The following is a 12,053-nucleotide window of genomic DNA, read 5'->3' on the forward strand; positions in this document are numbered from 1 at the left end:
GCCAGTACCATGCTGTCTTGGTGATCACAGCTTTGTACTATAGCTTGAAATCGGGCAACGAGATGCCCCCAGCTTTGTTTTTCTTTTTCAACATTTCCTTGGCGATTCGGGGTCTTTTGTGGTTCCATACAAATTTTAGGATTGTTTGTTCCAGCACTTTGAAAAATGTCATTGGAATTTTGATCGGGATGGCATTGAAGGTATAGATTGCTCTGGGTAGCATAGACATTTTAACAATGTTTATTCTTCCGATCCATGAGCATGGAATATTTTTCCATCTTTTTGTGTCTTCTTCAATTTCTTTCATGAGTGTTCTGTAGTTCCTAGAGTATAGATCCTTTACCTCTTTGGTTAGGTTTATTCTGAGGTATCTTATGGTTTTTGGTGCTATTGTAAATGGAATCATTTCTCTAAGTTCTCTTTCTACAGTTGCGTTGTTAGTGTATAAGAAAGCAACTGATTTCTGTGCATTGATTTTGTATCCTGCCACATTACTGAATTGCTGGATGAGTTCTAGTAATTTGGGGGTGGAGTCTTTTGGGTTTTCCACATAAAGTATCATGTCGTCTGCGAAAAGAGAGAGTTTGACTTCTTCTTTGCCAATTTGAATACCTTTTATTTCTTTTTGTTGTCTGATTGCTGTTGCTAGGACTTCTAGTACTATGTTGAACAATAGTGCTGAGAGTGGGCATCCTTGATGTATTCCTGATATTAAGGGAAAGGCTCTCAGCTTTTCCCCATTGAGGATGATATTCGCTGTGGGTTTTTCATAGATGGATTTTATGAACTTGAGGAATGTTCCCTCTATCCCTATACTCTGAAGAGTTTTAATCAGGAAAGGATGTTGTATTTTGTCAAATGCTTTTTCTGCATCAATTGAGAGGACCATATGGTTCTTCTCCCTCCTCTTATTAATGTGCTCTATCACATTGATTGATTTGTGAATGTTGAACCACCCTTGCATCCCGGGGATAAATCCCACTTGGTCGTGGTAGATGATCCTTTTAATGTATTGTTGGATCCTATTAGCTAGGATTTTGTTGAGGATTTTGGAATCCATATTCATCAGGGATATCGGTCTGAAATTCTCCTTTTTGATGGGGTCTTTGCCTGGTTTGGGGATTAAGGTAATGCTGGCCTCATAGAATGAGTTTGGAAGTTTTCCTTCTGTTTCTATTTTTTGAAACAGCTTCAGTAGAATAGTATTATTTCTTCTTTGAATGTTTGGTAGAATTCCCCAGGGAATCCTTCAGGTCCTGGACTCTTGTTTTTTGGGAGGTTTTTGATCACTGCTTCAATCTCGTTACTGGTTATTGGCCTATTCAGGTTGTCAATTTCTTCCTGTTTCAGTCTTGGCAGCTTATAGGTTTTGAGGAAGGCCTCCATTTCATTCAGATTGCTCAGTTTATTGGCATATAATTGTTGATAATAATTTCTAATAATTGTTTCTATTTCCTTGGTGTTAGTCGTGATCTCTCCCCTTTCATTCATAATTTTATTAATTTGGGTCCTTTCTCTTTTCTTTTGGATAAGTCTGGCCAGTGGTTTATCAATCTTATTAATTCTTTCAGAGAACCAACTTCTAGTTTCATTGATCTGATCTATTGTGTTTCTGGTTCCTAATTCATTGATTTCTGCTCTAATTTTAATTATTTCTCTTCTAATGCATGGCTTAGGCATCGTTTGTTGCTTTTTCTCTAGTTCTTTAAGGTGTAGAGTTAGTTGGTGAATTCGGGATTTTTCTATTTTTTTGAGTGAGGCTTGGATGGCTATGTATTTCCCCTGTAGGACCGCCTTTGCAGTATCCCATAGGTTTTGGACCGATGTGTTTTCATTCTCATTGATTTCCATGAATTGTTTAAGTTCTTCTTTGATTTCCTGGTTGACCCAAACATTCTTGAGGAGAGTGGTCTTTAGCTTCCAAGTGTTTGAATTTCTGCCAAATTTTTTCTTGTGATTGAGTTCCAGTTTTAAAGCACTGTGGTCTGAGAATATGCGGGGAATAATCTCAATCTTTTGGTATCGGTTGAGACCTGATTTGTGATCCAGTATGTGGTCTATTCTGGAGAAAGTTCCATGTGCGCTCGAGAAGAATGAGTATTCTGTTGTTTTAGGGTGGAATGTTCTGTGAATATCTATAAGGTCTATCTGGTTCAGTGTATCATGCAAAGCTCTTGTTTCCTTGTTGTTTTTCTGCTTAGATGATCTGTCCATTGCTGAGAGTGGAGTATTGAGGTCTCCTACAATGAACGTATTGTTATCAATATGACTCTTTATTTTGGTTAACAGTTGGTTTATGTAGATGGCTGCTCCCTTGTTGGGGGCATAGATATTTACAATTGTTAGATCTTCTTGTTGGATAGACCCTTTAAGAATGATATAGTGTCCTGTGTCTCTAATTACAGACTTTAGTTTAAAATCTAATTTGTCTGATCTAAGAATTGCTACCCCAGCTTTCTTTTGAGGTCCGCTGGCATGGAAGATGGATCTCCATCCCTTCACTTTCAGTCTGGATGTATCTTTAGGTTCAAAATGAGTCTCTTATAGGCAGCATATGGATGGGTCCTATCTTTTTATCCAATCTGCAACCCTGTGCCGTTTTATGGAAGCGTTTAGGCCATTCATGTTGAGAGTGATTATTGAAAGATATGAATTAATTGTCATCATGTTGCCTGTGAAGATGTTGTTTTTATAGATTGTCCCTGTAACTTTCTGTTGTAGATCACTCTTGGGGTCTTTCTCCTTTTATAGAACCCCCCCTTAATATTTCTTGCAGGGCCAGCTTAGTGATCACATATTCTTTCAGTTTCTGCCAGTTGTGGAAGCTCTGCATCTCCCCATCCATTCTAAATGACAGCCTTGCCGGATAAAGTATTCTTGGCTGCATGTTCTTCTCATTTAGTACCCTGAATATGTCTTGCCAGGCCTTTCTGGCTTGCCAGGTCTCTGTGGATAGGTCTGACGTTATTCTGATGTTCCTCCCTTTGTACGTAAGGAATCTCTTCCCCCTAACTGCCCTTAAGATGGTTTCCTTGGTTCTAAGATTTGCCAGTTTTACTATTACATGCCGGGGTGTTGGCCTGTTTTCCTTGATCTTGGGAGGGGTCCTTTCTGCCTCTAGGATGCAAATGTTTGTTTCATTCCCCAGATTAAGGAAGTTCTCAGCTACGATTTGCTCAAATATATCTTCTAGTCCTCTCTCTGTCTCCACTCCCTCCGGAATTCCAATTATTCTGACATTGGAACGCCTCATGGTGTCACTTATTTCTCTGATTCTATTTTCATGGATTCTGAGTTGTTTTTCCCTGGCCTCCTATTTTCCCTTTTCATCTATTATATTGTCTTCCAGGTCGCTTATTTGTTCTTCTGCCTCAGTTACCCTAGCTGTTTGATTATCTAGATTGGATTGGATCTCACTGATAGCATTTTTAAGTTCTGCCAGTTCAGCTTTCATTTCTGCCCTTAGAGACTCTATGTTGCCATTAATTGATTTCTCCATTCTAGCCATTGTCTTCACAATTGCTAGCCTGAATTCCATCTCTGACATCTTGGTTATATCTGCATCCATTTGTAAATCTGCAGCATAAGTCATGATCTCTGAGTATTTTCTATTTTGGGGGCTCCTCCTCCTAGTCATTCTGTTGATGGGTGTTTGAGGAAATGTATAGAGTCCAAATTATTGACCAGAACCCAAGCAAGATGCACCTGTTTTCTTGGGACCTTAGGGTTGCTGGCCTCTTGTTTTCCCAGCCTGTCTTCTGCGGGAGGGGCCTGCCGTGCTGTTACTCAGGCAACCCTGTTTGGGCGGAGTTGCCCTGCCCCCCTGTGGTGGGGGATGGGCTCAGCGGGAATCAGTTTTTGGGGCTTTTGTTCTCTGGCGGCTCTCCCTGGCGTCTTCCCACGTCTCTTCCACAAGTCAGAGCAGAAGAGACCATTTCCAACCCTCTGCCTCAGAGCAGAGAGATCGCAGTCTGTTCTTCAGTGAGCTCTCCAAGCCACACTGTCTCCGTTTCTGTCCGTGCTGCTATAAACTGCAGCGGCCTGGGTTGTGCGCCCCTCCGCGGCGCCCCCAGTCCTGCCTCCAGGTCGGAGCACGTCTCTGCCCTTTGTGCTTCTAAAACTGCCAGCTGCCCCCAGTTCGCAGGTACGACCCCTCCGCTCTGGGTTTCTGCCGCGGGGACTGCCCTAAAGTCCTTTCCCCTCCGCTACCGGTCTGCAAGTCTGTGCCCCATCCCCAGCGTGTGAGGCTGTCGCTCACCAGTGGTGTAGGATCCCCACGGCCAGGCACCCTCCCGCTGCCGTTTATCCTCCAAAATCTGCCTGCGGAATCAGGGCTCCCCACTTCGTACCTCAAAACCAACCGCCTGCAATATTCTGTTTGTAGAGATCCAGATCTTCTTACATCTCAGGCTGGTTTTGTGGGTGCTCAGACCGATCTGGTAGATATCCAGCTCAATTCTGGGGACCAGTTGAAATAGGGTCCCCTACTCCTCCACCATCTTTCGCCTCTCAGGTCTTTTTTTTTTTAAGATTTTATTTATTTGAGAGAGAGAGAGAGAGAGAGAGAGAGAGCACAGTGGGGGGAGGGGCAGATTCCCCACTAAGCAAGGAGTCTGATGCAAGCTGGATCCCAAGACCCTGAGATCACGACCTGAGCTGAAGTCAGACACTTAACCAACTGAGCCACCCAGGTGCCCCAGCTTAGGTCTTGATCTCAGGTTGTGAGTTTGGGCCCTGTGTTGGGCTCTATGCTGGGCATGGAGCCCAATGGAAAAAAAAAAATCACAAATCCTATGTATGAAACAGAAAGAGCACCCTAATGAACCAAGAACAATGTGTATAGGAAGAATCAACTTTAAACTCTTAGGAAGGAAAAAATAAAGTCATTAAAATTAAAAAAAGAAAAATCAGGCAGATGGGATAAATGTTAACCTGGTGTTAGTCATAGAATAAATGTACAATTACAATATAGTCATGTAAAAGTCTATCACATGGTGAAGAGAGAAAAAGAAAAACATCTGAAAGGGTAATTAAGGGACATAAGTTGATCGACTACACTTTGAATAAAAGACCCACAAGGTCTAGACACAGTGAAATGTAGAGGATGGAGAAAAGACAACAGTCGAAGAGATAATTGTTAAGAATTTACATTCATTGAGAATTTTTATTTATCCTATTCTGTTATCAGGATACATTTTTTATCCAAAGATTCATATATTCTTCAGTAATGGAAAATACTCCAGTTGCTTGAGTGTACATTTATGTTTATTTTTTTGTGCTCCTTAAGTGGAATGCATTTTTTTTTTTCTTAACCATTTAAGGACTTAGGTCTGTTTTGAATTCTGAAACATTTTTGCTGAAATCTCTTCAAATACTGTTTCTTCATTATTCTCTCCATTCTTTTGCTCTGGAAACTTTATCATGTCTAAGTTTAGCCACTCAATCTGTTATTCATGTCTCAAGATTGCACTTTGAAAATGGTAGCCCTTTGTTTGTCTGCATTAACATCTGCATGGGTTCTTAAATGTGACCTTCCAGTACACTTTTTCTCTCTTTAATGTGAGGTCTGGAAACTATCTCCTTATTGGTTATAAAATTATGTAGCTTTATGTCTTATTTCAAATATCTGTGCTTGATCTATTTTATACACTCATTTTTTTATGGTTACCTTGTTCATTTTTCTTAATTTATCAAGCATTTCAGTAATTATTATTAATTAATTTATTATTTATTTATTATAAATTTATTAATTTATAGGAGCATCCTAACCATCCTTAGTCTTTGGAAGATTGTGCTATACATTTATTACATCCTGAATGAATTCAAAGCTAATTGTTTACTTTGTTTTTCCTCGTTAGCAGAACTTATTTTCCCCAAAATGTGTTTAGGCACATATTCTGAGTGAAAGATTTTTTGTTGTTAGAATTGTTTTTATTTTTATTTGCCTTTTCCAACTTTTCTTTTTTTCTGTCTTGTGATTTTGAATTTTTGTTGTTCTTCACCCAGCTCTATGGGCCCTGCATATATAATATATAATATGTAATATATAATACAAGAGTGTCTCAGACTCTGGTGATCTAATGAGAAAGCCAGGAAGCATACTGACTTCTTTGTAGTCTCCTTATCCAGCTGCCCAATAGTTGTTTTATACCTCCTTTTATACCCAAGCGCTTAGTTTCAAGCAATCGTATTAGTATATCCCATCTCCCAAAACTTGCCTTGACTCTGTAAGAGCTGAGCTCCAGGTATAACATTCTGCCTTCATACTTGGAGCATACATGTTTCTGATTCATTTCTGGTGTTGCAAAAATGATCTCATTTTAAACTCTGGCTATTTGGGGGTTTGTATTTTATATTTTGATTTCTCATCTCCACGTGTTAGGAATTCCTCTTGAGCACAGATCTTTCTTCTTAACTAATATACAACCAATAGTGTAATACAATGATAAAATTGTTAGTGTCAATTATTATTGTTAATAATATTTCTGGGAGAAAATAGAAATTAGTGGAAGCAGAGGTAAGTGAAAGAGAATCTGACTCTAGTTCCTTATTATCTTCAGCTGATTATTGTTTACAATGAATTTCAAGAAATGACATTTCTTCTATTTTTGAAATGTAGCCAGAGACCCCAATTTTTATGTGAAGTCTACTAATTGTTAATATTGGTCAATAACTAAATTTATTAGGTATCTCTAAAAGCCAAATGTACAGATCAACATCACAGACTTTGGACTAGATTGGATCCATGAATTACTGACTTGTGGCCTCTGCATAAATTCTTACTCTGTATGAATGTATCATTCCTTTTTCCTTTTCTACCACTCAGCTCCAAAATTCCTGTGCTAAGTGCAGCAATGTACCCACCTGTGAAAAGAACATGGGAAGCAATCAGACATAGATCACAGAAGTCATCCTGCTGGGATTCCAGGTTGACCCCAAACTTGAAGTTTTCCTCTTTGGGTTCTTCTTGCTATTCTATAGCCTCACCCTGATGGGAAATGGGCTCATCCTGGGGCTCATCTGGCTGGACTCCAGACTGCACACCCCCATGTACTTCTTCCTCTCAAACCTGGCCATTGTTGACATGGCCTATGCCTCAAGCATTGTCCCCAAGATGCTGGCAAATCTTATAATGCAGATGAAAACCATCTCCTTTGTTCCATGCTTACTTCAGACATTTTTGTATTTGACATTTGCTGTCACAGAGTGTATGAGTTTGGTAGTAATGTCCTATGATCGGTATGTGGCTATCTGCCATCCCCTACATTACACTGTCATCATGAGCTGGAGGATATGCACTATCATGGCTGCCACTTGCTGGATATTCAGCTTCCTCTTAGCTCTGATCCATATTACTCTCATTCTGAGGTTGCCCTTTTGTGGGCCACAAAAAATCAACCACTTTTTCTGTCAAATCATGTCAGTATTCAAATTGGCCTGTGCTGACACTAGATTCAGCCAAATTGTTCTCTTTGCGGGCTCTGTGTTTGTTTCAGTAGGGCCCCTCTGCTTGGTGCTGGTGTTCTATATGCGCATCCTGTTTGCCCTCCTGAGGATCCAGTCTGGGGAGGGCCCACAGGAAGGCCTTCTCCACCTCTGCGTGGTGGGGCTCTTCATTGGCAGCGCCATTGTTATGTATATGGCCCCTAAATCCAGCCATTCTCAGGAACAAAGAAAGATTCTACCATTGTTTTATAGTCTTTTCAACCCTATGCTAAACCCACTGATCTACAGCCTGAGGAATGCAGAGGTGAAGGGTGCCCTGAGGAGATTTCTGAGGAAGAAGTCATCAGTGTGAGGGATGGTTTGGAGTATTCCAAGACTGTGAGCTTTAACACATGGTTCTGGGTCCTTGAATGCCTTTTTGAGTCCCTTAATTTAACAAACCCAGTACTCTTTATCTTTGGATTTCTTATAAAATGAGAATATAAATACTCTTACACTTTAAGCCATTGATACAAAACCTGAGATAAACATTATGAAACAGAAAATCACAGTCTAATCCTATTCATGAACAGAGATGCAAATATCTTAAAGAAAATATTAGTAAAATAAGTCCACAAAATAATATTACATTTTGATAAAGTTTTATCCTCCAAATGCAAGAATTATTTAACATTAAAACAAACAATGAAAATAATTGGCCACATTAACAAATTAAAGGATATATATCAGTAGATCCAAGAGAGTATTTGACAAAATTCAACATCAATTCATGATAAAACTCTTTACAACCTAGTATACAATCTACCAAAAAAACCAAAAGAACACATATAATAGATATAATACTTACTGGTGAAATGCCAGCACCTTTCCCCGTAAGCTAAAAAGTAAGACAAAGATGTAGACTCTCACCACTTGTTTTCCTTGTTTTGACCTTTTTGCTAGAGACCCTGAAGAGTACAGTTAGAGAATAAGAAGAAACATACAGATTTGTGCACACACTCACACATTTGAGAAGGAATAAACGAATTGTGATTATAAACAAAATAACATGATTACATATGTAGGAAATCCAAATTATAAGAAAGTTTAGCAAAGTAGCTTGATACAAAATCAATATGAACATCAATTATACATTTTTATATAACAAATAATTAAAATGAAATTTTACAAAATGCTGGTATAGACTACAGGACTTACTTTTAAAATGCTTAGGAATAAATTTAACAAACCATATACAAAAACTATAAAGATACAATTAGAAAAATTTATTGAGTCCCTATGACAACTAAATACACAGATAATACAACATGTGATATGCTGACTTCTTGGACTAGGAAACATAATATTACAAAGATTCGATCTCCTCAAACTGATTAATATATTTCATGTAATCCTAATCAATATCCCACAATATTCCAGTTGTGTGGGTATGTGCAGAACTTCACAAGCTGAATCTAAAATGCAAAGGGCCAAACACTATTAAAAAAGATAAAGGACGGGGCGCCTGGGTGGCTCAGTCGGTTAAGCGACTGCCTTCGGCTCAGGTCATGATCCTGGAGTCCCTGGATCAAGTCCCGCATCGGGCTCCCTGCTCGGCGGGGAGTCTGCTTCTCCCTCTGACTCTTCCCCCTCTCATGTGCTCTCTCTCATTCTCTCTGTCTCAAATAAATAAATAAAATCTTTAAAAAAAAAAAAAAAGATAAAGGACAAGGTGGGGAGTATTTAATTCTCCAGATAATAAAGTGTAATATAAAGTGCCAGTAAGTAAAACAGTGTGTCATTCATCCAGGCATTGACCAATAAATAAACTGAACAGAATACAAAGCATAGAAGCAGATTCATGACTTTATAAAATGACACTTGCTGTATTAGGGATGTGGCATGGCAGTTCGGTGGGGAAAGGAGAGGCTTTGCAGAGACCAGCATATTTCAGAGTCTCACCTGTCTGGACTAGGTGATTTTCTACCATATCACTCCAGCTTATCTTTGTACCCAAATCACTTTACAGAATAAATAGACTTTAGGAATAAAGGCAGAATGAAGATTTTTTCTTTCCTGGACATACGGTAGATGAGTCATTTTCAGATGTTTTGGTGGTAGAATTTTCTGACATATCAATATTTAAAACTGATTAAGAAGCAAAGAGAAACTTTTTTTGTCTGTCTTTCCCTCTTTATCAAGAAGGAAGATCTTTTCTGGAATTACTCCCCCTCAGCAGATTTTTCCTGGTATTCCACTGGCAAAAACTGGGTCAAATGGTCATCTCTAAACAGTCTCTGACAAAGAAGATGAAATTGAGAGTTTGACTTAGATCCATTATGGTTTAATCCCCTATGGCTCAGAGTGAGAGCCACTTTCTCTGATAAGTTTACTATTTAATACCTCAAGAATATCAGTACTAGCTCAGCAAGGAAGGGGTAATGGCCATAGGGCAGAAAAGCAACAGTATCTGCTAAGTGGTTCAAGTTGTGAAGCAAAACTTCTTGAATCTTAAGTAGGAAATTAAGTGTGCTAATTTTCTCATCCTTTAGCTTTAGGAATCCAACTGATACTTTCTCACAATAAGGCATAATGTTTAAAACCTAAATTAGAGGCTACAACCTCTAAATATAATGAAAAATTATTGTTATATCAAAGAGATTGTATTAAGAATCTTATAAGATTAAAAAATTCTGAATTAGAATAATTTGGTTACATAGTAGGTACTTTTCCTTCTGCTAGATTAAAAAATATATATACTTAAAAATAGCATGAGAAGTATGAATCAATTTTCATTAAAATGTTATCTGTTTATCCTTCCCTCCTTATATTTCTCTAAGCATACAGAGATATGTGGGAGTCCACTAACCAAATGTGTGGATAATGTATTTTTCTGAATTGCTTATTTTCATTTGGGGAAAATATTTTTTTACACAAAATAAAAAGTCAAAATACTTTCCTAAAATATCATGTGATTACATTTTATTAGCCCTGAATCCGATTTACTTGAAGAAATCTCTGGGATACTGAGCTATAGTAGTTACTTCAGAGTGCTTTGATATAGAATAATTTTAGATTTTTTCTTTGTACTTTTCAAGATTGCTTTATTTTTCACACATGGACCTCATTTCCTTTTTACAACAAAAATAATTCCATTTTTTTTTCCTCTAAAAGTGGGTGGAGAGAGGCTGGTAAAGAAGCATGAAGACTTTTAAGAAAGAAGGTAACATGAGTGCAGCCCTCCTGTTTACCACTAGGATCTGAGCAAAGGAAATGCAGATTTGTCTCTATCAGTTGTATCCCTTAGTGTCTGACCATTATTGGTCTATAATAAACATCTGATTAGGGAAGATAGTGGTGGTAAGCACCCACTCTCTGATCCTGAGCAGGGTACAATGCAATGTTGTTGTCCCATTGATCAGCCTAACCATGGAGACGCAATTTCTGGAAAAGTCTACGGGTGGAAGAAAGAGAAACACCACCACACTTGAAGCCCATTCATCCACAGCACATCAGCCGTGGCAAAAGTTTGTATAGGGGCGCCTGGGTGGCTCAGTCGTTAAGCGTCTGCCTTCAGCTCGGGTCATGATCCCAGGGTCCTGAGATCGAGCCCCGCATCGGGCTCCCTGCTCAGCGGGGAGCCTGTTTCTCTCTCTGCTGCTCCCCCTGCTTGTGCTCTCTCTCTGTCTCTGGCAAATAAATAAATAATAAAATCTTAAAAAAAAAAAGTTTGTATAGAAAACTCTTTATTAGGCCAATATTTTCCCTCACCCAATTTCTAAGCAGGAAGTATATGGCAACTAAAGGCTTCTAGGTACAAGTGATAAAGGTGATGTTAACAAATTACCTTGTTTTTCCCTCCACTTGGACTCTTACTCCCTCTTCCTAAGGTTTTCACAATCTCTTACTCCCCATCAGCCACCTCAAATAATATATCCATCCTTCAGGAGATTTCCATTCTCCTTCTATCTGGACTGGTTGCTTCCTGGCAATTTCATCTGCCTTTACCCTGTGTTATATTTCTTAGTTCATTAATCTCGTCTTTCTCTTTCTTGGTTTAACTCTCCTTGTTTTTATGGAGCACCTCCTTCAGTTGCTCATACACTTAGAAAGGTTTATCATGACAGAAGTGGTGAAAATAATCATAACCACTTCTCATTTCTCATCACTTATACTATTTTATCTTCTTCAAATACCATGTTGAAATTCTATGTGCTATGTGGACAGAAAGAAAGAAAGACAAGACTCAAGCTCTCTGAAGGAGGATTTTCTGTCTCAGAGATGGCAAAATATTAAAATGATATTTAGGTGCAGCTGTAGGTATTGTATTTGTGATCTGTAAACACCTCTCTCTAAATTGACATTCTTTAATAAAGGTCCATCACTAATGATAGAGCCAAGTATGCTTTGTAACATTTATTCTTACTAAAATATTAATCACTATGAATATTGATAATAAGTCTAAGACTCTTCATAAGAAATGCTTTTGCTTTCTCCACTTCAAAGATTAGAGACAAAAAATTAGAGATAAACCGTGACATCTCTTTGTATCCACAATATGCTGTGTTAAATATCATCATTCAACCAAAAGAAATAAAAGTGGTAAATATACATATTTTTTTAAGAGG

General features: G+C 38.4%; 1 protein-coding gene across 1 annotated transcript; it reads left to right on the forward strand.

Moving 5' to 3' along the window:
* Window positions 1-6,877: 6,877 nt before the first annotated feature.
* Window positions 6,878-7,798, forward strand: LOC118021402 (olfactory receptor 2A12-like). The gene is given in 1 exon segment (XM_035021471.1): window positions 6,878-7,798. A coding segment is annotated over 1 exon segment (921 nt).
* Window positions 7,799-12,053: the final 4,255 nt, after the last annotated feature.

This window comes from Mirounga leonina, unplaced genomic scaffold (genome assembly GCF_011800145.1).
Source record: "Mirounga leonina isolate KUSES-001 unplaced genomic scaffold, KU_Mleo_1.0 Mir_174, whole genome shotgun sequence".
NCBI lineage: Eukaryota > Metazoa > Chordata > Mammalia > Carnivora > Phocidae > Mirounga > Mirounga leonina.